The 27,556-nt window shown below is 40.6% G+C and overlaps 1 protein-coding gene across 1 annotated transcript; it reads right to left on the minus strand.

Moving 5' to 3' along the window:
• Window positions 1-1,121: 1,121 nt before the first annotated feature.
• On the minus strand, window positions 1,122-27,556 carry LOC121296840 (nitric oxide synthase, brain-like). Its single transcript, XM_041222684.1, has 30 exons — window positions 27,388-27,556; window positions 24,448-24,534; window positions 23,394-24,229; window positions 21,476-21,593; window positions 19,704-19,841; window positions 19,012-19,139; window positions 18,223-18,385; window positions 17,760-17,851; window positions 17,090-17,231; window positions 16,583-16,722; window positions 15,671-15,845; window positions 14,878-14,979; window positions 14,384-14,578; window positions 13,445-13,530; window positions 13,000-13,144; window positions 11,819-11,923; window positions 11,496-11,554; window positions 11,075-11,191; window positions 10,514-10,688; window positions 9,981-10,119; window positions 9,599-9,677; window positions 9,284-9,480; window positions 8,566-8,735; window positions 8,106-8,316; window positions 7,508-7,595; window positions 7,017-7,138; window positions 6,471-6,619; window positions 6,075-6,269; window positions 5,297-5,415; window positions 1,122-5,107 (listed from the first exon to the last, which is right to left on the minus strand). Exons 3-30 carry the CDS (start codon window positions 24,095-24,097, stop codon window positions 5,092-5,094), a joined length of 4,269 nt encoding a protein of 1,422 aa, XP_041078618.1. The 5' UTR covers window positions 24,098-24,229; window positions 24,448-24,534; window positions 27,388-27,556; the 3' UTR covers window positions 1,122-5,091.

Raw genomic sequence — 27,556 nt, forward strand, 5'->3', positions numbered from 1 at the left:
AATACTTGCACACGGTATACAAAGTGATTGACCTGCGTCTGTGTAAGGTGACCCGACCAGAAGTCGCGGTTCTCCATTAGACGTTCAAGGTGTCCAGACATTTTTCTCAAAATCCCGGTTTTCAGCCACTTCATGTGAACAATACCTTTTGTCAAAATAACGTAAACAACTGCTCCCTGCATGTCGTAGTTTATAGCATCTGCAGTGAATGAATGAATAAATAACCATTAAACAGCCTACATTTAAATGGTTGAATAAGTCTTATCAGTTATTTAACAATGCGTCCCGCTTTTGCGCTTTGAAGGTCTGGTCACCCAATGCTTCTGTCTAGTTGCACTGTATAAAACTACACCAGAAATACTAGTGTACAACAACAAAAAATACTTTACCATAATCGGGGGAAAAAAATGTGTTTCGTACTTTCCAATTCATGAACACTAATATGTGAATAGCTTTGAGGGCAGAAGCCTTTCTTTGAAAGCTTACTGTCTCTTTGTTTAGCCCCCTATATGCTTGTGGTAGTGTAAAGCCAGTCTATTCTCATGGAATCATTGGCCTTGTTTTCTATGTGGAATGAGGAACTGCAAGTCTAGGGGAGATGCGTGTAGCAGTGTGAGCCAAATAATTCTTACAGGGAAAAATCAACTGTTAGTGTTTCAAAACTAACCAGCCGATTGCTACATGCCACTTCCTCTCACTGTTCATAGACCAGCTCTGGTCTTGTTGAAATTAAAAGAGAAGGTATGCAGACCTACCCTATTGCTGATGTATTTTTTATAATGATTTACCGGAGCTATTTCTTCATTTTCCATGTGGATGTAAGGTTCAGAATACGTCTGGGACCGTATGGAACATTTCACTTTAACATTCTGTTTTTCAAAGGTAGAGAAAATCTACTGTGATAGGTAGTAGTTGCTTTTTTTTTTTTTACTTTTGCAAAACGTCTGTACCAGTTCCTTCTCTGATTCGCACAAAGACAAATCAACAGAACCAAAGAACACTGGCGAAGCACTTAAAAAGACACTTACTCAGGGCTCTCCAAAAAAAAACCCCCTTGCCAAGAAAACGTTGATCAGGGTTTTGAGACAGAGAAATATTTTATTAAGTAAAATGCTAAATATTTGAAATATACATATAATGGCACATGTTCAAGGTTGGTAAAATTCACAGCAAAGACACAAGGAATAGGCTCTTTATAGCAGCTGCAGCATAAGGAACACACATCCCCCCCCCCAATGTATAGACAAGAGTAAAGCACAGGTGCTGTAGAGTTGGTTATAATGTTAGATTGCTACTGTGTGAGTAAATGTTTGAAGTAGTTTATTATTTCACACATCCCCATGCATTCATACTCATATTTTCCAGTCTCAAGGATTCAGAAATGCGTTCGAGGACAAGACAACATCTGTAAAAAGATTTCCATTTTTTATGAATTTGTATATATTATGTTTTTGCACATTTTACATTGTAGAGTGTAAACAGTTTTCATTCCATGTAAAAAAATAATCGTAAAAATGATCAGGAGAATAAATTAGAATAAATAGCATTTTTAACAAATATTTTTAATGAAAAAAAGAAAAAGGAAAAAAACACATTCCCATAATAAGGAGTCCACAGTTTTATGGATTAGACATTTTAACCTCAAGCTGTAACACACACAAAGCTTCAACTGAGTTGTTGAAATGGTGTTTGCGTGCTGTGCCTGGGGTTGCCACCTATCCCTGTTTCCCTGGTTCATTTAAACTTTTAACAACCCTCCTTCCATTCAGAGGTCCCGGGTTTTGTACCTCAGAAGTGGCAACCCCAGCTATACCAGTGGAAACACCTTCAATCTGCCACCTCACATGTCTAACTGTTGTAGCCATCAGAGCACCCCATACTAGTTATCATATGACTCCATGTACACCAGGACAGTGTGGGACAGTTCAGGCTTTTCAACTCACATCGCAATGCACTCTGGTATCTTTTACCTGTCTCAGGTACCTTTCACAGCAGCACTACACTTACCAGAAAGCATTGGGATGCGAGTTGAAAAGCCTGAACTGTCCCAAACTGTCCTAGTGTACATGAAGTCATATGGTAGCCCTGCTATACCACCTCATAAACCCAGTCTAAATAAATGCAGGGCGTATGTGCACTCGAAGCAAGAGTAGGAACCCCATGGCAGGGACACATGAAAATGTAAAAGACGGTTCAGTTCATTGGAGGTTTTCGAGCAGTAGGAAACGGACAGCACGGCCCCACCCCCAGCCCCTGTAGAAAAGATCAAAGATCTCCCAAGGCAGGTTCTGTCACGTTTATAGCCTGCTAGCAGGGTGATCAAGCAACATACAGTTTGACTAATACTGGATGAGCTGGCTGCAGCTGCATGCATGTGGTCAGACCAGCTCACTTACAGAGGTGAGTTACCAAGCGCAGGCAAGAGTAAAGGTGGGGACCAAGCACTGACTTCTGCACTTTTAGTCTGCAATACACTCTTGTCAATGACTTTCTGTTCGACTCCAAGCAATTTGGCAAAGCTGGACAGTAATTCATCACCTTTTTTTCATGCATAAACAACAGTTTAACTTTACAGGCATGCAAGTTGACAACACAAGCCACACTTCTGTACAGGACTCGACTGACCTCGCCAGTAACGTGCAAGAGTGACGTTTATCCATAAGCTGCAGACAACTGGTATTGTAAAACAAGAAGTTATTGTGGGCTAGAAATCTTTGCTTTTTTTTTTTGGTTGTTTTTTTGTAGATAAATGGGATCAACCCAAGCCTGAAAAGGTAGTTGTACTGTTTATTTTTCTGTTGTAAAAGCAACTGATCAAATCACACCCAATACTTTGCTGTTATTATTGTAGTCATAGACCAGAAATACTCGTGCAGTTCTGTATGTCAGTGTTGCTGCAGATGGTTCTTGTTTTACAGTGTTTAGTTCAGCAGTAGCAGGTTTAGTTCCTATTACCGGTACACTAGTTTAGGGTACGTTTTGGTTTCAGTTTACAGTTTCAGGAGCTATTAAACTTGCTGTCAGACCTTGTGATTATTATTGAATCCAGGGGACTGATCTTTACTGAGAGGGTTTTGAATAGCCTCAGCATAAAACATGCGCCCAGGTTATAATACAGAAGATCTGCTTTATACATAAACGCGCATCATTGCAACTCATAAGTCGTGAGAAAGGTAGCATGCTTTCAGTTGCATTACAAGACCGTATTAGACTGAAACACATGCAAGTAAAAAATAATTATTTGAATACATTGCAGTAAACACTGTTCATGAAGAGATTCATTGTAACCTTGACAAAGAAAATATTCTGAAGATTTTATTTTAGCTGATATTAAATAATATGTGTGAGTTTGGATCGATATCTTTTGTTTTCGTTCATGCTTTTCATGAAATTTATTAACAATTTAATAAATAATAATCACTGTGTTTATTTCACCTTACAGACATACATTTGAAGACCGACATTATACAATAAAATAAATACATTACATCTTAAATACTCAAATACTTCCTGGCTGCTAGTGGTTTTGCTAGGCTGCCTTCTTCACATTGTCCACGGATTGACTGATCTTTCCAACCAGCCTGTGTACCACGTGACACACTAATCCTTCGCTCTTGGCATTTGTAAATGTGCTGACACTCACAGTTACCAATAAAAGACTTCCTTCACGGATAATCAGGCAATGCCCGTGGGACACGATGGCTCTCTGCTTGCATTAGGCTCCACATCACTAATTGCAGCAAGCTTTCATCACCTCTGCTTTTTTCACTTGTTCTATCTGATCCACTAAAACCATTGGTTCGATACTGTAGGAATAATGTCATGACTAACTGTAGGTCTCAGTTTAGTCTTTTTAACAAGAGTGTTGGTCTCATCTCTAAGGTTATCTGTTACGAAGGATTGCAAAACCAAACAAATCCAGTTCAATTAGGTTTTCCAGTGGACATAAGTGGTGGTCTGATCTCTAAGCTGATTTCCATGCTCAATGCACTTCGATGATATCAATAACGCTTTGCAAGAAATGATTGTGGTGTCTGGTGAGCGAGGGATGGTTAGGGTCCCATGCCTTGGGGTCCCTGGTTGGTGGGTAAAAGGGGGGCATTGTCCCACCTCCTAAACTTCACCATAGCTTTAACTGTTGCAGTAATGGCTTGCACAGCCATAGATCACAAGTTTGTGCATTGATTGTAGGATCTCTGCATGGGCAACAGCCATAGCCTGTGTCTTATAACTACTCTGTATTACATCCTGTGATTGAAAGACTCTCCTGTGTGAACAATCCATTTACTGCACATTGAGTAGTAATAGACTGGGATTGACTCGGAATTAGAGAGCGGATTCTATAGCCAGAGAAGCACTTCGGTGCTATTAAATAACATCTCTGTAGGAAGCAGTGTAGCAGCACTGCATGGTGATTTAATCAAGACCATTGCTTCAGAGAATGCACAATTATATCATGTGGGTATTAAGTATAAAAGCCTCAGCCACCAAAGTGTTTTAGCTGTAATGTCACCCCCAAATAAATAGATTCGTGCAACAAAAAAAAAACATACTACTGTATAAGCAATGGAACAGCATGATTTAACCCCTTCATAACAGCCCTTACTTCCAGCTGTTATAACCATATATATATATATATATATATATATATATATGGCCCTGTTCACAAAGCTTAAACCATTGCCTAGAGAAGTTTCACGCCTACAAAACTTTAAGTACAGGTAAGTTAGCTTTGTAAATAGGGCCAGTAATCTTTTTATTATTATTTCTTTTTTTTTAAAGTAAAGGCATACATTGTAACATTAAACTAGTAAATCTATAACATATTTCTTCTCATGCAATAAATCGGTGCTTGAATTCGAGCAGACCCAAATCCGTTGTCTCAGCAACAGTCATCGCAGACGCATTTAAAAAAGAAAAGACACAGGACGACTACACAGCCGGACAGGTACAAAGCATTTCCTGTAGAAAATAGTGATGGCACGTTTTCAGTATAAAACTTGGCACAGTATACTTGATGAGCTGCAGTGCGAAGCTTGGGCGCCAGGAGCTCCCCCTGGTGGCTGTACAAGGTAAAGACTCTGTGTGGTACTAGGAACAGAAAACCCTGGGGAACAAGGAAAGGCATTTAGATTAAGACCATTGAATTCATAGGACTGCAAAGAAGTGAAGAGGGAAATGTTAAAAGACTGGGAACATGTATTTATAAGGATTTTAATTTACAAAAACAGTATGTTGCTACCCATAACTAGTAAATGATGTGGTATCATTATATAATACTGTGTGCAATACTTACTCATCAGAGTCCTTTTTGCTTTCTTCAATAAACGCAATAGATTCTGATCTGAGTCTGTTTGTAACCTCATAGGTGCGCAGTGTGACACCAAAGATATCTTCATGATATCGGTTTTCATCCTGAAAAAACAAAACAAATAATAATAATCAGGGTCAGAGTGTCGATTTTGCAGATTCTGGAACGCAAGCAGAGGGAAAGGATCCATTGTGTCCAGTAATCACGTCCAATGACAGCAGCCAATAGAAATCTGCTGTAGCTGAGCATTCTGAGTGGGCGGGTCGTCACAGAGAGCTCTGTCTTGTGATTCCCCCACGCGAACGGATTCTTCTCTCTCCATGGTTACTGAGGATGGCAGTTGCAGCTGAGAGAAAGCCATACTGAAGCCAAGTTAGAGGTGCAATCAACAATCCGTGTCCTACTTGAATAATTGAGCTCACTCTTATTCGAAAGCAAGGACAAAGTTTTGTGTCGACAAAAAGCCGTCAGATGCAAATGAAAACACACATGTGAACAATAACATACACATAGTATTATAATACAGGCAATGCATTGAGAAACAATTATTATTAAAAAGCAAGAAGCAAAAGTAACATGCAGTCTTCATGAAAGCCTTCCAATACAACACAGAACATACATGTGCTGGTAATATAATATATGCATGAGGCTTCAAATAGAGTATCAGGACAGCGATCAGGGAATGTTAAATTGAGGCTCGGTCAATGATCAGTGATCAGTGAAGGGATTTATTGCTGCATCTCTAAGTCTCGTTGTCACCTACCCTCAGTTTACTGATGTAAAAGCCGGCATCTTCCAGGGGCATGTTCCCCTGCAGCTTCACGATGTTCTGGATGGTCTTCAGTACATCTCCAGCCATGGTCACGTCCCCACACACGTACACGTGGCCACCCTGCTCCTTGAAGGTGCTGTAAAGCAGCTCGGCCAGCTGCTCCCGCAGAACATCCTGAACGTATTTCTGAGAGCAAATGAGAGCCGTTATCAACATGCCGTTCAGCGCTTAGATACAACTGATGCAAGAAGGTTAGCGTGAATTTCAAGAAGAAACGATACAGTCCAACTTGTATTAAATCCCTTTATCTCTCTCACTCTCTCTCTCTGTGTTTTAAGGGAGCGCACCCTTGATGTTCAGATGGTCTTTATTAATAGAGCACTGTACCTTTGGTTTCCCAGGCTCCCGGGAGTATGCTGTGTAAAGTTCTTTGAAAACACCTTTATTTTTGGCTTGAATGGTCTCTTCTTTATAGATGTGGTCGATTTTGGATTCCCGGCAGCCAAACACAAGAATCATAGGACTTGGTTTTATGCCTAAGAAAAGAACCAAACATACATGTATTGGAGAGACATGTGCACACTCGGGTAGCTGGTAGCATAGGCGATCAGAATAGGCCACTGTCCATTGATCTTAGTACTTCTTTATGCTAAATCATTCAGATGCCTATGATTTCATGTGCCCCCACTTGACTGTCAAATCTAACTCCAAATGTTCAGTAATGCATTGTACTTAAATCAGTGAGCCACTTGGGTAGGCGTTAATGCAATCTGCCTTATATTTAGCCCTGAATTGGTGGTGGAAACTGTGTGTGCACCCTGCTGACTATTCTCCTACTCTCTTTCTCTCTCTCTCTCTTTGAGGATTATTACATGATATGTGCTGCGTTAAATGACTTACTATTGAATTCATGTATTCAGTATTGATACCTACCCTTGTGTTCAATATCGTAGAGGCGCTGCTGCCAAAAACTTCTGAAAGGAGCAATTCCAGTTCCCGGCCCCACCAGAATGCACGGCACCTTCGGATCTTTGGGCATCCGGAATGATGGCGCTCTAGAACATTATCATTACTATCATTACAATTCTAAGGCACTTCCTCACTGGAACCCATTACCAGTAACCCACACTTCTGACATCACTGAGAGCGTAGATCTCGCACTGAATGTCAAGGACAAAGAATTCTAAACATTTAAACCACAACAGGCTCTAGAAAAAGTTTCTCTTGCACTCTTTGTTTGACAAACCTCCGTCCGAGAAGTACACTCCCAACTTGATTAGACAGGTCTGAATTGGACCACGACGATTTTTGCTTTCCTCCAAGCAATGCATTAAAACAATTATTATTTATACCAGTGCATCAAAAAATAAGGGACAAGTTTAGCAAGACAATCCCGTGTTATTAATAGGAAGGAGGCCCCTTACCCTCTTACGAAGCATGGCACAGTCTCATCTGTCTCTATCCTGTTGAGCCAAGAGGAGCAGACCCCATGGTGAATAGGTCCTTCACCATCTGTGAGTGAAACAGATCAGAAATTCACCGCACACTAGACGTATGTATCGGTAGGTATTACATTAATCCATTCATCAATGTGTTTATTTCAAAACAAGAAAAGCTGTCCTTCCCTCGCCTTTACAATCGAGTACAACTCAAAGGCAATGAATTTCGTTGTCCGTTTACGGCCTCGGTACGGCAGTAAAAATTTCAGCTCCCCGGACGAGAGGAAAAGGCGCTTCCAATCAGCTTCTAAAACACTGAATGTGGAAGTTAATGCCATTGATTGGTGCTTGGTTGTAAAAGCCAGGGAAGGACAACCTTTCTTGTTTTTAAATCAACACATTAATGAATGGAATTGTTTATTACCTGCCGATAAATACTTCTTAAAGGCAATTATGAGCAGTGGCACAACCCTAGCAAGCTGATAAATAGCCTTATTCCAACTGTTATTATTTTAACACACTGTGAAGCGTTACTGTTTGGCCACTGCTAATCCCGAGTGACCCTGGGGAGGAGCCCTCCTACCTCTTGTGCGATACGAGACTACAGCCACAGTGAGATGAATCTCTCCCGGGTACATGTCAGGGGAGGAGCTGATGGAGTAGTAGCGGGGCTGCAGCAGAGGCAGCTGTGTGAGAAGCAGGGTGGAGGGGATCTGAAGAGAGGGGAACTCCTCCAGCACCTCCACGATGGTGGGGTTGTTACACCACTTCCACTGCTCGTACTCCTGCAGCCCCTGGAAAACAGGACGCGGGCCACTGGTTAAAGAGGGAAACGATCCCAGCTTCCTTAAAAAAAAACCTTTGGAATGTTGCATGGGAGTTTGCCATTGTGGTTACTGTACTTTTACCATGCGGTCCAGTTCTTCCTGATAAGGATGCAGCCACTTGTACCATATGGTTAGATTTAGACATTTGTTGAAACAAAATATGTGGTTGGATTGTTAGAATCGATCCCTGTTGAGCTAACGCCAGGGAGAACTCACCTTACTCAGAACCTCTAGCTTCTTCCTCTGCTTGTTGCTCGTCGCCAGAGAAGCAAACTGCTGGAGCAGGAGAGGGCTGGGCGGGGTTGTGATGTCCAGGAAATATTTGAAGGCTTGGAATATGGTGCAAGGTGGTATGTGGTTCTCGTCTGTCCAGTTACTAATAACACCTTTAAAGAAACCAACCACAGAATAATAGCATCAATGCCTAGCCGGTAAGCGAGGTCATGCTGTACATTGTTTTAAACCAGTCTCGGGGAGCTGATGTGTTTTTTAAATGATCCCTGCTCAGTATCGTTGCATCCTGAACCTTCTCACAGCTTCTCTCCAGCCACATTTTAGAAACATTTGTACAAATGTAAACTATCGCAGTAAACTTAACTGTGCAGTTCCCACTTGAATGTGCCAAATTCACAAAGAAACACAATCTGGGGGCCAACACACGAAATGAGGGCAAACTATCATTGAGAAATTGTCCCATTGCTAAAACAGAGCCCCCTCCCCCATTTATTAACCAATCCAGAAACGTACTGGAATAACCTGGATGAGTTCTGGGGCTGACAGTTTTAATGTTTCGTGAATGGCTTCACATTTCAGCACTTGTAATTGAATTGGTCTTTACACATTTACACACAGTCCTGGCTGGAGGTCCAGGCTGTTAGTTTCCTTCTTCTATCAGATCTATATTCTTACTACAAAAGTGCTGAAAGTAACTCACCCAAAGCTGTGTTCCTCTCCTCTAAGAACTCCACCCTCACAATCTGGTTGACTGGAGGGGCGTCCTCCAGCTTGTCCAGGAGGGACGTGACCAGGTCCTCGTGGTTCCCTGAGAAGACCCCCAGGTGGTCTCCAGGCTCGTACCGGAGATCCTCGCTGTTGTTTGTGTGAAGACGCAGGAATATTGTGGCACGGCTGCTGTTTGGAGCACAGTCCCACATTTAAACCGTTTGCGCGGTTAATCGAAACACGTATATTTGGTCAATACTAAAAATAAAGTGAACCATGTTCCAAAAATTAGAATAGATGAACGTACCTGGATTTGGGGTTTTGCAGATTTTGCCGAGACAGGAGTTTTGCGCCAGAAACCTTCTTTTTGTGGATGCTGAGGAGTGCTGTTGGTGAAGCAAATTGAAAGTAAATTGAATATTGAGTTGATCGGGAAGTCTCCAGTAAGATTGTCTTGAGCCATGGTATACAGAGCTTTAGAGGTCTATAATTGCATAACCAATCTTTGGTGCAACTGGAAGGTGAACAATAAAAAGCAGCAGCTGTCCATTGTGCTTTCCCCAGGATTTCACTTTGCATCACAGCTAATCATGCTTTTTTTTATCAACCTTAATCAAACTTCACTATACCATGCTTTCACTTAGTGCAGCTCAGCCTTTTTACACTCCGCTGCAATCGTCAGCAGGTACCTTGTGTGAGCTCAGGCGCCTCGGCTGTGTAGGTCAGGCGGTATTTGCTTCTCTTCCAGCTGCGGTCGTTGCTGATTAGGGAGTTGTTTGCCTTTTCGATGTTCACATCGTCCCCCACGCAGAACACATCACAGGCCGCCTAGTCAGAGCACATGGCAGACATGAGACAAAAACCACGTAGGATTCATACATTCATATATATAGAGGTGTGGCACTCAGGCACTTTGAATATTGTCCAATAACAGTATACTTTGTGGAGCATCATTAAGTCATTTTGTTACTAATATACAGAACACCTGTTACTAATATGCATTCTCTGCAAGCCTAATAAGAGTGTCCTGCAGTACAAAGCTGTCCTTTTATCTGACTATGGGTTCACTGGGACAGTTTGGGACAGTCTTCTTTACTTGCTTCCCTATGAGGTGAGACACCTTTTATCTCTTTAAAAAAATGGGACTACAAGTTCCAGAATGCATTGCAAATGTCCCAAACTGTGTCGGTGATCACGTAGACATGCTTCAGCGCTACAGTACCTTGAACACCTTCTTGGCCCAGATTCGGAAAGACTCCTCCTGTCCGCAGAGCTCATCCCCCTCCCCCATCTTGAGGATGCGCTCCCCGCCCAGCTCCTCCAGCAGAGTGTCCACCGCCCGGGCAAAGGCACAGAAATGAGGGTAGGCCCTGGATCCCAGGCCAAACGCAGAAAACCTGCAAATTAAAGACAAGACAAACTCTTTTTTATTAGCAGGTGTCCTGCACTGGTCTTACCACTTCTACTGCACGAGATTCTAAACCATCACACTTTGTGGAAATGATTCGGGCAAGAAGTGCTCTGATTAGATCAACACTAATTGTGTGTGCAAGAATCTCCCTTGAATCTCCAGTTGTTGTTTGCTTTTCTGTAATGAGATGGCAAACATTAATCAGCTACTGGAGATCACGCAGGTTTAAATAGAGATATAGTTTTTGCAGACCTGTTTTGCAGTTTGGCTGCCGTCGCACTCCCTTTTGAGTTTTGACCCATGCACGTGGATTTATTGAAGTTGCATGTAGCCGCTGCCTTTCGGGTCCCAGTCTCGGAGTGGATGTCTTACCTGACGTTTGCTAGAGGCCCAGTGCTTTCGAAGTTATCTCGAGGCTCGGGTTCATCGCTGGAAGATTTCCGAGCATCCGAGTAAGACGAGACGCTGTTGAAGCGCACTTTGTAACTCCTGTGAGGGGGGATTGTTAACATTGACAGCAAGTTATTATCTGACGGGGGGGCAAACCACGAAACAAAAAAACAAGCTAAACAAAGAAAACAAGCTGCAGAGCACACGGGAATAATCTGGTAAACTGTTTAGAAAGAAATTAGTTGCTGTATCTAATTTCAGTGAAGCCTGTGTTGTAAGCATTAAAACGCAGTAGAAATGTTTCGTCTAGTAGTCTTTTTCAATGTCTTCACATGATTTCTGCATGGCATCAATGATCAATTTAGTAAGCCTGCTTAGGAAACACATTATAATTTGTACTTACTTTCTCTCCTCAGAGCTGGAGTGTGGATGCCTCATTTCCATTAAAGCACTGGCAAATTTCTATGTGTGAAACAAAAGGGGGAACAAAGGATCTTCTTTTACAAAGCCTGCTAATGGGATACATTTATATCCAGCCTACTAAAATTATTGTTGCAATGTTTTCCTCCATTGTTAGACTCCTCGGTGTCCCCCTTATACAAGTTTCCCATACTAAAATATAGAAAAGTATAATAAAACAACAGGAAAGCTTTTATAAGGGTATGGTATAATTGCAATGGAAACAAATGAAATCACAGGCTTGGCAATACTAGTCTGTGTACCTACCTCCCCATTTTCAGGTGGGTCCCCATTTCCAAATGTGCTGCTCACCACCAACACCAAGGTTTCATGCTCCAGGTGCACAACGTCATACTCATCCATAGACATTACCTACATGGCACACACCAATAGAAAGATGCAGCTGTATTGGCATTACTGCTATTGGATTTTCAGTCTGTATGTCAGCAGTAAAGATCCCATAGGCTTAGAGGTTCATTTGAATGAATTTGTATTTCTTTGCAATGCACATACATTTTTTAAACGGATTGCTTTCATTTAATTAAAAATGATTAGTTCATGGAACTAGATTTGATGAATAAATGTTGCTCCCACTTTAAATAATTCAAACGCGCTTGTCTTTCAGGTTGGATTCACTCAATCAATCAGTAAGCCCCTGTTCGTGAGAGGAGCATTGTGTTTTCTGATGATGTTTAATTTAGCATAAATATCAGCTGTTTAAATTGTTGGGTCTTTTGGGAACAGGCTTGGCAGTACGCTGTAGGCACAGTATAGAGACTTCTGGATGCACTTTGCTTGACCTTAGATTTCACTTGAACACCATTCAGAATGCTTATCTAATTGACACAGTGTGTTCCAGAATCTGCGATAGCTTGTTAAATCAAGACAAAATGAACCACAGGAGATTCGCTAGCACCGAGGCTTAGTAAGTGTGGGGCGCATGTTCCAGGCACTGAAGAGCCTCACTCTGCTGTCCTCTCTGCTAAAACAGGAAGGACACTAATAGACATTTCTCACTTGTCTGATTCACCCCAGCTGTCAGAAAAGAGTAACTCTAAAAGAGAATGTCTGGCTGAAAAGACGTTTCCTTTACTCACCCTGGGGGGCCAGATGACCACTTTCTTTTTCTTTTTTTAATACAATTTAAAAGGCTTCACTGAACGTTTATACCTTCTGGCTTTTGTAATGTTTCACAAGAAAACTGAAGTCTGATAAATGCTGTTCAGTTAACATTGGCAAGTTATGTTTTGTGCTTTTTAATAAATGAAAAGAAACAATCAAACCCAGCTGTATGTACTGTATGTTTAGAGATGCAACACAGAATTATTTGTTAAGTGTTTTTTTTTCTTTTTGCACATATTATTCAAATATGCTCCCTCTGTCTTTCTGCCACGTTAGATAACACATTTTTTGTATGTTTTTTTTATTCTTGATGAAAGTTTAGCTACCTTTGCGTCAAAAGCGTGCTTGAAAATTTCACACAGGGTTTTTGCACAGACTTGAGACTTCCCAGTTTCAGAGGCATACAGTATGGTCGCTTTGACTCTCTTAGCCAGAGCCTGGCCCATTAGCTTTGCAGAAAACTTGACAGCTCTGTAAAAAGAAAACGAGACTGATTAAACTTCTGTCTGTACTGCGTGTGAATTAACAAAAACAGAACTTCTGAAAGTAGCCACAACCCATCAACATTACAATACCCAATACTCCCAGTTCATTAAATGACATGTGCAGGAAATTCACATCCAACGTTCAAGTTCCCTACACAGTTACAAGATTTGCCTTTAAAAGTGCTCACTTAAATTGCATTATTTAGGCAGAATGAATAGTGTATTAGCTGTGTGTCTTGTTAAAGTAAGGTTCGGAGTATGATTAGAACAGCTCATTCAGACTTACTTTGCCAGCTTCTTGAATCCAATAGTCCTCTTTTTGGTTGGTGTCCCATTAACCCCTTTCCAGACATGAGTATTCCAAGGGTCAGGCTAAAACAGGCAGATCACTATGAGAGTCAGACTTGTAGTCATTAGGATCTTTTTCAACTTGTTATTTCATTATCATGCTGCAATCTTTTTTTTTTTTTAATCTGCTGTGATAAATTAAAATTTGACATGTATTAAACCTTTTCAGGCTGGTGTGAAAGAACAGTCGGCAAGATCAGACTATATAATGAATTGAAACAGATGTTTAAAAGTATAGTCGCTGCTAGGGAAATAATTCACGGCTAATATTCTTTTTGTGAGCAGGACTCGTTATATCACTAATAGCTCTGCTTCCTTTCTTCAAGCACTGCCTTGTGCATTAGCAGTGAAACCACACGGTTCCTTTGCAGACAATACAATTAGCCCTCCTCTCACCCAAAACTACATTAAATCAAAATAGAGAGGTATAATCAAAAAAAAAAAAAAAAAAAAAGTAAGCTGCATTTTATGCTTTTGGCAGACAGAAAGGATTGTGGCCTGGCTACCCTGTGTGAGCGCTGTGGTCCCCATGTAGCCTGAGTTTCTTATTAGTATCTTTATTGGAATGGTACTAAATGTTTAGCCAACTGCAGAGCCCTGGGATCATTAGGGATTTCAGTGTGTGGAGGTGGAACTTGATTGATGTTTTTTAAAATGGACACTAAAAGGACAAAGTTGGAAATGAAGTGGAGACCAAGTTACAGTAAGGTAGGAGACACATGGAAGTGTGCCACAATGTTGATGCTGTATCACTGGTATCCCTGAGGACTTGACAAAGTTTTAGGGATCAGCCAGCCACTAGGAACTGGACAGACATCGCGCTCCTCTCATTCGTATGCTTTGTTCTAATTATGGGCTCACTGTTCATTCGAATTACCTGATACTCAAAGGAGGGAGTCAGGCGATAGTTTAGCATCTCCTGGTGAAAGACAGGCGTGATGCTTCCTGACATGGGAGGCACGATCCACACCCAGTCCCCGGGGCAGCCTCCTCGAACCCGAAACTCATTCTCCATGTGCTTCATGAAGGACTCCGTGGCAGAGTGATGGTCCACTATGGTGACCTTCGAGCTCTACAGCGACAAACCAAAAAAAATACAAATAGAAACAAACCGGATTGAATTTTGAAACGAAGATAAAGGTGCAGAGCAAAGGGGGAATGATATCAAGTTTTTGGAACAATGAAATGAGGTGCAACAGTAGCTCAGTGCTGTGAACGATTATCAGGGTGTTGCAATATTTTGACATATAGCAGTGGTATAAGCCTATAACCAATACACACTGGCACAATGCAGTCCAATATTTGCAGTTGAAAAAATGGAAAATGCATAGCTGAAAAAAGACCATGCAGATTTACAGCAAATATACTTACCTGGAAACTGTACAGAACAGCAATGTTAACCTCCACTAATGCCTGGTCTTTCCACAGAGACGATGTCTTTCTGGTATCCAACCCCATTTTTTTAGCTACATCCTGTGAGGTGGTGGACATAAATACAGTAATATTATTATAAAAACCCAAAGCGTACAGAAATCAACACATATCTATAATAAGCGTCCTTTTAAACAGCATGATGGCTCCAGATTACAATGATTGGGACCTCAGAGTGCGTGATGTAAAACCTCATAAAATAAAAGCATTGGTGCCTCTTGTATGGTCGCTATGTTAATCAGGCTGACATGTGGGTGGGTGATGGAGTTGAAATCTTACTAAGGGGTCTCCAGTGTTCTCATCAAGGCCCTGTTTTACATTTTAGTTGATATGCAAAGTGCTGCATGTGAATTCAAATCAGCCAGATGATTACTTTAAAGTGCCTCTATTATGCTTGTAAAAAGAGACGAAAGGAAAACGATCAGGTGTTCACAAAACAAATGGGACCTGGCCAGCAGCTGGGATACACGTCTGGGTAAGAGTTCATTACTTGCTGATGTGTGGACAGTTTTTTTTTGTTGTTCTCTTTTACACTTAGTTGTTACAGCAGCGCTAAGCTCTTTATTGACGGTATCAGTCAGAACAAACACTGAAATGTAAAACTTAATTTCGGCATCTTTCTGCACCTGTGCCATAACTTCAGATCAGCAAACAATATTCACCCATCCCAGTCTAAGTAACAGACTCTTGTGACCTCAAAGACCCACACCAGACACCCCACAGCCCGCAGTACCTCCAGAATGTTATAGCGAGAGCTGTCACAATAGTCCCGGACCCCAATCTCTGTTCCCATGTACCAGCCACTGAAGGGGCAGCCTGTGAACTCCAGACCTCCAATCTCCAGGAGCATACTGGACACCGCCGGGAGCCCGTACCATTTCAGGCTGAGGTCTTTGAACCAGTCGTACCTGCCGCAAAACACAAACGGGTTTGAAACCACCTCATGCATTCTTATCACCACTGGTTTTTCAGCAAAGCACACAAGTTGCCGAACTGTTACAAAGGTTTCAGAAAATAAACACACAACCCTATGAGACTCTGATTTTGGTTTGCAGTCCTGAACTGTCAGGCCAACACAGTACGGTGCAACACTGAGACGCAGTAAAGCAGCATGTGCCATCTTGGAAAGTATACTTCATTGCCCATTGAAAACGCTGGAACTAAATATCCAGAGAATATTATTTCACTTGATAGTCGAGGATAAGCTGTGATATTCAATCTGTGCTGTTCTCTGTGAATTAAACTTGTCCAAGTGAACGTAGGAATGTGGCTTAAACTGGAGCTTAGCATGTGGGTTCTAAATAATGCGTTTCATGGCTTCATGCAATAAATAAAGCTCAGTTGTATCATTCATAGGATTTAAGCCGGCCAGCGAGTCAAAGTCTTCTATCGCATGTTTCTGGGCAGCAGCCAGCTTTACGCCTGGCACTGAAGGATCTGCATTGATGTTCCTGCTTTTATTATTAACCATGCTCCCATATCAACATGAGGAGACTCCCCCGCTCATTTAGCATGAAACATTTCCATTTGCAGAGCTTGTGGCAGAGAAGCCATCTATCCATCACCCTAGCAACCCGGAGAAGCACCCCCCGCCCCGTGCCCACTCTGAGCTCTCATCCTGCACGGCTCCAGTGTGCACACTTACTTGGGGTGTTTCATATGCACTTCCAAGATCAGATCTGCAGGCAGCTCAAAGAGCTCTGGATCATTGCCATTGGCTTGAAGCAAGAGAGGGAGGATATCAAAACGTCCTTTAGGCGGCTTCCATCCTTGTTGAATGCAGATCTGCACAACACAATACTGTGGATCAATGCACACATTCTTTTCAAGCTGATTCTTCCTATTCAACTTCTATCCAGTCAATAATTAACTTGTCAGCCTCCCCGCTTCCTCCATGAATTTCACTCATGAATATTAGCTCAAAAAGCTTGCGGGGTTTATCATGCAACAAACCTGTACTACAAAACTAAGCAAAGGAAGGAAGTTCCAAAGGTAGGTGGAGCTTGCTTTCCCAATCATTGTGTCTCCTATGAGTCATGTGATTATGTGCAATGATTTTAAAATCCCAAAGCGAGTGCTGTGCCACTGTGAACAGGACTGCGTTCAAGGTAAGATGTGTTAAAATATATTATCTTTATATCCAGGCGTTTACCTCAGTTAGTTCCACAGAGGCAGGATCTCCCAGAATAGAGCCATCCGGCTGCTTGTAGCCAGCATAGCGGATCAGCTGACTGTTCCAAACGCGGAAGTCATGCTTGCCATCTGTCCTCTGGGGGAATATAGTGATAGCAGATCTAAAAACAAAACATGCATTGATATTTCAGCATTAAGAAATACAGGATTCCGGGTTATAGCTGTCCATTACTGAGTTTAATCCATATACAAATGAACTGACTTGTAATGCACTGGCATATACTGGTGTTCCCTGATACACAATGCTATATTAAGACAGAGGTACCAGAACATCACACTTAAGTTAATGTGATATTGCAAGTGGGATCCAGTGGGATCTCTGAACTTCTTAAAAGTAAGATTTCATGTTGCATCTGCAATGGAGCTCATGCAAGAAGCATCATCATAACGGTAAACAAAAAAAAAACCTCTTGTTGTTTTATTAATGCACTGAAATAATGTTAAAATAGAATTACATTGCAGCAGATCGTCAACCCCACAGGTTGGCACCCATGCATACTTATGTTCAGTGACTACAAAGAGCCTTGCGGAACAAGAATGAAGTGGATGTAGAATATAGTAAAGCAAGCATTTGTTTGCAGTAATGCGGCATTGCTGTCCTGTACTGGACCCTGAGTCTAGGGACGCACCTGAGGTTTCCTTTGTTGGTAGCATACTTGATGTGATTGCAGATGTAATTAAACATCCCATGAGCTGTAGTACAGTCCCGGGCATCAAACACCTGGAGAGAAAGAAAAGATGTACCACACGCAGTTAGAACTGACGTGCCTGGATGCCAGGAGATAAGTTTGAAATTGCGGATCAAATGAAACTGGCAGAACTGAAAATCAAAGAAAGAGTTTATGTGTTACCAAAAACAAGTTACTCTCCCCAACAATTATTTTGTAACACAGCAGTTCCAGTTTGCTTCTTGTACAGATCCATGATCCGTAGCACTGAAGCCCGTTGCTTTATAGTGAACGTCCTTGATATAGATCCCTGTTAAAAATGCAACTCTCATGCTAAGTTAATTAGGGCTGCCTTTGAAAGGCATTGAAACCTTTGAAAAAGAGGAATGTGCATGAACATGCTAACACAGAGGCCCATGCTGACCTGCAGTTTGGACCACTGAATCCTTCCAATACACCGGGCTGCGTTCCTCCAGGCGTGCTTAGCCCCATAAATGAGCTCAGTGTCTCTTAACTGATAGCTCCCGGAAACTTCAATTTCTTTAGTAACCTCTTCCAGTCTGTCAACGTGAGCCTTGGAGCCAAATCTGGGAGGGAAAGCAGTAAAGAAAGCACAGGAAAGGAAATGCCTGTCAGAATCACACCTCTCTGATTGCAGCTGAAGAAAAAAAAGATGCACTGGTATTTCAAAAGTGGAAACACTTTTTAAGGTTTGAAAAAAAGGTTCAATTTTCCGCTTGCAATTAACACCAGTAACCTTTTCATTGATGCACCTTCCTCGCTGATCTATCATTTCTAAAAACAAACAAGAAAGCCCTCCATCGGCCCCCATTTCTTTTGTGCTGAACAGCGTGTCCCTTCCAAAGGATATATTTGCCATTAATACCGGGTGTGTACAATATCAGTAAAGCAGGACAGCGATCAGACTAGAAAGGGATTTTGTCCTTCAAAGAAATCAGACTCATTGAGGACATAAAAAATACAAATGTGTTATGTCTAGATCCTGAGACAATGTATCTCCTCATCTCCACATAACACTGTAAATTTAAAGTGATAAAATGAAATGCAAAAGTTTAACTGCACAATAAGAGAAAGAAGTGAAAAATGGTACCCTGAGTGCAGGAAACTTTTAAAAACCCTAGTTTAAGATAATCTGCTGTAACTGGAGATTTTAAAGCTGGTTAGTCATAGTCAACAATAGAGCCTGTCTTGCCTTTTTATGGAAGTGTAGTATTGGTCAATGAAATCAGTTGCAAGTGGGAGTAATTCTTCATTTGTTCTCACATGCTGGTTTGGGGTCATCACAGAGCCTATGCAAACCTGTTCTGTGCAGATTGGCAACTGCATAGGGGGAAAAAACACACAAAATGCAGAAATTGTACCATCATATATATATATATATATATATATATATATATATATATATATATATATATATATATATATATATATATATATATATATATGCCTCCTTTCAAACCCATATACTTTCAAATGTAAAAGTAATGCATTTTCAGATTGATATATTTTGTATTGACAAGCCACTTGCCATGTGATTAACACAACCCAGTTCCTCGCAGAGAACTATTCCGCAGCGGGTCAGTGCAAAAGGACAGGTTGACAGCCTTGTTACGCTATGCAGCATTTGCCTTCAATTACCTCCTGGATACTGAATAACAGCAACATTAGACTGAAGTCATTGTGGAGAGCAGCTTCATATATAAGCAGGGAGGAGCAGCCCAGTCAGGTGAGATTTCGATCGTGCTATCACTATAGCTAGGCAACATTAGAAATACCTCTTCAACTGCTCAACATGATAGAAGTTTGGTTTTCTTTACACTGCATTAATGAAGAGATATAAGCCACTGCTAATGTTAGCATAAACCTGAGACAGATCAGCCTTACCTTACTTGATTTTAAATGCAAAGTATCATTAAACACGCAGGCAGTTTCCCAGTTCTTTATCTTCATGAATCGAGGAGACTTGGACGGGCTGCCATTTGGCAAATTCTTGGTAGGGGATACTCTTCCTGGGGGCAAGATCTGTAGAAGATATGAAACCACAAGTTCTAATCTCAAAACCAAACAGACATGGTAGAGTTCCTTTGTTAGACTGACCTGGTTTGAAATCATTTGTTTATGATGTATTATTATCGCTGAGGTTGACACGCTAACGGTAAACTGGAGAAAAGTTAACTTTCTAGGTTTTGGATCCAGTGTGTGGTTTGAAATTTCATTTTTTTGTCTAAACCCCATTTCATACCATACATGTAGGCAGCTGGGCAGAGCCATGAGATACAAAACAAAAGACGGTCTGAAGCAGATTATTTTGCAATCCCTTTGATTTCTATGAATTGAATACTTTGGTTTAACAATATTGTGTTGAAAGGAAAAGTACATCATTGAGCAAAATGTGCAACTACAAAAAAGAGCAGGTAAAGTTGTCAGTGAGTGATGCATCTTTACACAGTATAGCCATTGATTGAAGAATGATTGCAATTCATCCACCCTGGAAATTAAATAGAACCAGACTTCATTCACGCAAAAAAAGAGCCTTGTTGTGCACTTGGGTATATAAAAAGAAATCAATCATTTTGAAATGGAGTTAAAGTGAGTATAGCTACCAAAAAAAAGGCTTAATTACTTTGTAATTGCTGTGCTTGCTCAAGAAATAAAAGGGAATGGAGAGATGCTCTGTCAGAAGCATTGCCTTTTCTAACAATTACATGCCAAGGTCTAAGAAGGCTCACAATGAGATCCTGAGAAGCTCATGTTTTGATTGGCCACGGCTCTCGGACTTCACAATAATGGCTGATGATTACTTTCAGTAAGTAACCAAAGAATAGCAGATGTGGCTAATTATTCTGTAATGCTAAACGCTACAGGAAATAACACCAATTGACCTGACAGAAAAGTGATCTATATTGGTCTGGTAGGAAGGGAGGGAGGGTGGCTAGATGAGGAGGGAGGGGTGAAATATGAAAGCTTTACTCCCTGCCTTCATATTAAAAACTCTGTTACTTATTTCAAGAAATGAAAAGGAGAAAGTCACTAAGATGAAAGTGTCTCGCTTGCAGGAGAGCTGTAGGAGGAATCAGAGACAGAAATAGACACTGAGCAGATTCAGACATGGCACTCTGAGCAGAATAAACAACATCGCCACGTCCACAGCATACACTGAGCTCTGTGGAAATCCACTAACAAACGATGACAGGCTTAGGGTTAAGGTTAGGAATAGGGATATGGTTAGGGTTAGGTTTAGTGTTAGGAATAGGGTTAGGGATAGGGTTAGGGTTGTGGATAGGGTTAGTGTTAGGGTTAGGGTTAGGGTTAGGGATAGAGTTAGGATTATTTGTACAGTAAACTGATGTTAATTGATACAACATTCCAACAGTGTCCGAGCATGAAGAAGGATTTCATACTCTATTTACTGAGATCCAATTTTTAACATGTATTTATAGCAATCCACTGGAGTGGTGTCTCATGTAAAGCTGGGCGGTGAATGAATAGATGAGCATGATGCCAGATAGCAGGGCAACTAGACTGGGAGCCACCCTCCTGGGATGAAGCCAGCTGCAAGGAGAAGGCGTCCGGATTAAGATAACCTGAAATGTCAATTATTGGAGACTCCTTTCCTGTCTAGAAACCCCTAAGGGTATGTGTTGTTATCACTGTACCTGCACACTCTCAGAATAAGGGTTGTTGAGGACCACTGGCATGTTGTCCTTTCCCCACAGGTCATCAAACACTCTGTCATTGTCCACGGCCAGCTGTAGCGATTCCTGAGCCAGCTCCCTGTAAACACACGACACTGTCATTGCAGATTCTTTGAAGCAATGGACGCCACTTTGTATGAAAAATCCACCTGGTTGGCAGTGACTCCTATGGCTTTCTATCATAATTTAAAATAATGGGAAAAAGTTACCTAATCTATCAGCAATCAGAGTGTTTTTCATATAACAGTCTTTTGGACTTGAGGCCATCTGAAAGTGTACCACAAAGGTGTTGACTGCTTGAAATTAGAATACAGTAGCATGTCATTGTTTGCCTGTTTAGGTGAATGAAGGTGATCACAAGGAAACTAAAAACACTATATTCTCCTGACCAAGGTATACCCCAAGCTTATGGTTTCCCAATAGGAATGGGTCTCCCAGTGCTTTCTCTGGCATGCTTAGATATTTCAACTTTGATACGACGCGCAGGGGGTCAGTGCTCTAACCCACTGACACCTCATGAGCGCCACTGCAGTTTGCGCAGCACAGCCAAGTAAACTATGACACATATAATGCATAATACACTCTGAAGGTGTGTTCATGAAGATAGGCTGTTGCTGTGCATTATAAACTGTTAGGACTAGATGCATTGTTAGTTAGGAGCACATTGAGTGCATTTATCAGGGTTTGAAAGGAGCGTGGTAGTGTGAGCAACCCACCAAGCCACAGACAAATACAGTACAACAGTGTGGCATAGCACTATTTATCAGTCTATGGGTGTTACAAGAGACTGGTGACAAACAGGTGAAGATTGCAATGGCAGGGGATTGAGACACCCGGGGGCATCAATCAATTTGTGTAAAAACCTGGTACCACAAGTGCAAGCGATTAATAAGCCCTGTCGACCAGCACCGTGCTCAGGGAGCAAGAGCTGATTACTTTTAATGGAGTGCCAGCAACCTGGAGTTCATTTTCATTGCCAAGAAGTTACAATTTTTTTTTCTTTAGACATGATCTTTGGTAAATAAGCTTTTCTATTGGTCTAAGAGCATGAAAGCTCTCATGTGATGACATAAAACACAAAAGGCGACACCCGTCATTATTCTTTAAGAACAGAAGGCGGAAGGCTTGGTTCTACAATTTGTTTTTTTATCCCAATTTCAGTTTTACAAAGTCCCAGTCTGAAATAAACACGATTCCTAGTTCTTTCAATGAAAGCCAGTGATTTCTTTTTCTAGTGTAGCAACTGCATCTTACTAGTGGCACAATTGATAAGTGATAAGATTAGGAACCCCTACTCTCACCTAAATACACAGCCATCTGATTTCATCTGGACCTTCGCAGGGTAATCAAATTCTATACAGTATATAAAGTTGTTTAGACACCAAGAACCAAAGCCACAGTATTTCACCTACAGTAATATGCTTTGAAAAAGATTCCCCTTGAATATCTTACAATGTGGTTGCACCACACTATGTAAATGTAGTATTTTATATTCCAAATTGTCAGGAGTCCACTGACATCTACATGAGCAGTATACAAGGGCTTGGTGACTTTTTTAATTGGAGTGTTCCTATGTACAATAGGTAAGAATTAGGCTTCAGATAAAGACCTCACAGCATTTAAATAAGTATACATAATGACAGGCTTCACATTTATCCACTGCAAATTATTCTTGTATAGTATTATTATAAGGTAATTTAGAAACATTACATTAATTCTCTTATTTAAAATCAATACCTTTTGCACTGCTGAATTTAAAATTCAATTTAAAAAGCTAATAATTTAACAAAATGAAATCCTATCAATTCCCTAGGTGCTACATCCCATAAACAACATGTTCACTATAAATAGCCCTTTATATATTTATTATATTCCTTACCTGCCCACTTGGACCTCCACATCTCGTTTCTCAGTCTTATGTACGCCTTCCCCATTGATCTCCCTTTTACTCTTCTTCAGCAAATTCAATACTGGCTCAATTTCTTTGAGAAGGTCATTATTTTCAGCCCCACCATTGGTACGGGAGTTGAGACTGTGATCTGTTGAGCCATCAGCCTCTTTCAGAATATCTTGGCTGATCAAGGAGGACTCAACGCCATTGATCTGAATGAGGGGGTTTGGTTCCTGGTCTAGAGCTCTTAATGGTTCTTTGTTACTTTGCATGCCTGCTGGTGTAGAACAATCGATAACCTTGGGCACCGGAAACAGAGGTCTGGTGACTCTGCTAGTCTTTGATCTTCCATCTCCAGTGAAGGTAGTCTCTAGATGAGTGCTAAATCCCTCTGGGCCTCTCAGAATCAGAACCACGTAAGTCTCTGGAGAGATGTTCTTCAGCATTTCCAAAGCCCTCTCATAGCTCATTTCCACCAAAGGCTTGTTATTAACTGCTAGGACAATATCTCCTACTTGAACAAGACCACTTTCTTCTGCAGCCCCTCCCCTGATCAGATCGGATACAATGACGGGAGGATTGCAGACACGTTGCTTCACCAGAAACCCGAGGCCACCAACCTTCTTCTTGAAAAGCCTCACCGAAATGACATTGGGCTGCAGCTGCTGGACGCAGAAATCAGTATCTTCCATGGTTAGGTTTCAGGCGGACGATGATTCAATGTTAAACGCGTTTGAAGAAACTGTTACTTGAATTGGTATAAGAATAGGTTTTAATCACATGTTGGTTCTTCTCACACTTCTTCAGAACGGTGCTTGTCTTTCCTGAGAAGACAATAAAGAGATGTTAAATGAGGCTCAAACAGAGAGTCACAGGAATGTGTTAATAGCTCAGTGATTGTCTAGAATGAGTGTGATTGAGATAATAACTAGTCTTATTAGATAGCAATATCTTTGACTATATTTAACCAAATTGTATAAAACATAATGTGGAAGATTGCGATTGTTAAGCATGACAGGGATGTATTAAGGATTATCCTTACTGATTCCACAGGCACACTGTACATCCACCAAGTAGAATCAAAGAGTCTTAGCAGAAGGAGGGTTCAGAGAGTGGTCTTCAAATGGAGCTGGGGTCAGAGGGAAATAATGTAATGACATTTAGGGTTTTGTTTTCTGACAATACTGGCATGAGCAGACAAATCAGACTGTTCAAATCTAGCTACTGAAGTTGGACCTCATATTTTATAATGTGCTTCATGCTACATGTTCAATCTACATCGGTCCTAACGTGCATGATTGAATAAACACAGTTTGTGTTTTACATGTATAATTCAGCTTAAATAGGTTTCAAGTAACAAAAACAATATAAGGAAACAATGTAATTGCGTTCAGTAACTTAAATATTGTATCTAGGTGCATAACACGAACAAAAAGAATTCATAGGCATGCCATGCTTTGTGTACCGGTGAACTGCATACTGCTTTATAGGGTTAAATAATGACAGTTGTATCAATCAAGCTAGACAAGAAACTGAAATTGTCAGTACTAACATAATCGTGCCGTTCACTTTGCTTGTGTACCATTCCCCGTTGCTGTTAGCCATTAGAGTTTCATAACCTGTGAGTGAGATATTCTGCTGTTGTACTCTAGTTTGCATGCTAACATTTCTTGGCTAGGCTTGATCTCACAGTATCACTGCGCTGGTGTGTTCAGTTCAAAGGAATACTACGCATAGTTATTTTCTGACCATTTTCTTGCAACCTGAAACCTCTTTGTTGGTATGTTTAAGCAAACGATATTTGTGCAATTATACATAGTATAGTTTTCTAACGCAATTACGCAAATACGCAACTGCTGACTGTAATGCAAAGTTCTGTGCTACTGCGATGGTGTATTTTGCATGGACAGCTGTTGCTCTACTGTTGCGTTCAGAGAAAGATCGTTTCAGAAATGGGATCCTTACACGTACAGTGTGTGATGAATAGCCTATCTACTATACACCTGTTATATTATTACGTTCCGACACCCCAGGAGGCTTTCTTCAGCAAACAACGCTTTGGTTTAAGGCACCTGCATATACATAGATATATTACTTTGATTCGCGAGGTGTTGATTTCAATATAGAAAGTGTCCTTTTTCTCCCTAAGCTCCGAAGCAAAGCGCAAGATAAAATACCTTGTAGCCGCGACACTATTTCAGCACCATGGTCAGCGCAGTCCTTCTACTTCAGGAAACTCGACATTTCAGACTGGACCCTGCTTGGTGAGGAAAGTACCGTGCTAGCTAACCATCGAGGCATGTCGTTCCTATAGATACAGCTGTGTTTTCTTGATGTGTTTAGTCTCTTAGATTTTCATTTCACAGTTCAAATCATCATTATATCAACATGCATCTCATTCACACTGCACTGTACAGTATCCACATGCACATTTTTGTGTCAAGTATTTTGTATCTTGTCAAAAACACTTTTTCTTTTTTGTTTAATCGTGAAGCGGTTTTTTTTTTCTGTGTTTCCATGCAATTAAATGCTGTGCTAATAAACGATTTGCTGTTTTTAGGTGGTGTAGATTTAATTATTTTCAATTCAATAATAAAGTTATATCTAACATGTTTTTAAACGTTTCTAAGCCCCTTAACATACAGCGCGCATTCATTTAATTTCAACACATTCAACATTTACTCAATGTTTTAAAAAAAAATAAAAAAAAAACGTACAAAATTACCGTTATTGCAATTGCCGTTATTATTATTATTATTTTATTATTATTATTATTATTATTATTATTACTAATACAGTCAGCGTTTAAAAGACTCGAATAAAACAGACCCTTTATATTCCAATGTGGGTATTCAAACATGAACAGTGTTTAATTGTACCCTTTCCCTTCTGCCATTATTTTACGCTGAACTTTCGCCGTCTTCCTTCTTTCGGATCACCTTCAAAATGTGATGCCAAAAGCACATTCAGTATCTCCAGAAAGGAAGGGACCCAGTTCAGTACTGGAGGTCCAAAGAAAGGGGAGACCCACGAAGTGTTTTCATTTATTACAAATCTATCAAACCCCTTTATTAAAAGCCCCTGTAGATCTAGCGTTCTACTGTAACAACTACCAAAAAGCGTTCCCACAAAACACACCAACAGAAAAAAGAGAAGCATCGTCAGAATATAACAATAGTTTGTGAGCACTATCGGTATTAGTATTTACACTTTTGAAACCTTTTGAAAGTTTCTGCAAGCATTCTTGTACATGTAGTACTGTGTTAGATTCCCACTGAGTCTTTAGTCAGAGAAATATATCAATATTCGCAGCAGGATAAATGTACAATACGTTATAACGTCTTCCAAATTTAAAATACAAATATTAACATGTAAATCATATAAATAATGACCGACCCTGGAACTGTGGATTTTGCTTTTGTGATTGTTCTTCATTAAGGCTTGATGCATTTGAAACTATTAATAATCTACTACTATTGTTCAATTGAAGACACTCGTATTGTACCGAGAGCACACCAAGTATAGACTTTAACATATTGAAAATAAACCGTATTGTGTTCATATTGTCTCAATGGGAATATATTCAATTATACACGTAGATCAGATGGGGAATAGTGCTTGTGCCTGCAGAAATAAAACTGCTTCTATGATATATATATATATATATATATATATATATATATATATATATATATATATATATATATATATATATATATATATATAGTACATTTCACATCCAAAAATGACAGTAAAGTTCTTCCAAAACAGAAAAAAAGTAAATTCAGTTTCCCAAATAATCGCACACCATAGGTACAGCAAACCTGTCAAGAATAACCTTGATGGCAATGTCTAAAATGATCTCAACGCGATTTTGCCTCTCCTAAAATTGTCAAAGTATAATGAAACTAGAAGACTCTCCCAATCGCAAATAAATATCCTATTTTGAGATTAATGACATAAAGCAACGGCAATAACTCACCTTTCGAGAAATGAAGCTCAGTGCGGTAAATGTTCCACCTTCTCTCCGCTTGTCTTCTTTGTACCGTTGTTGTCTGTCTTTTTAAACTAGTGATCTCGATCTCTGCAGCTTCCCAGCTACTTCAAGCAGACACATTGACAAAGCAGCGTAAGTGTGCGCGCCTCAGAGA

The sequence above is a fragment of the Polyodon spathula genome, chromosome 22 (genome assembly GCF_017654505.1).
Source record: "Polyodon spathula isolate WHYD16114869_AA chromosome 22, ASM1765450v1, whole genome shotgun sequence".
Taxonomy (NCBI): domain Eukaryota; kingdom Metazoa; phylum Chordata; class Actinopteri; order Acipenseriformes; family Polyodontidae; genus Polyodon; species Polyodon spathula.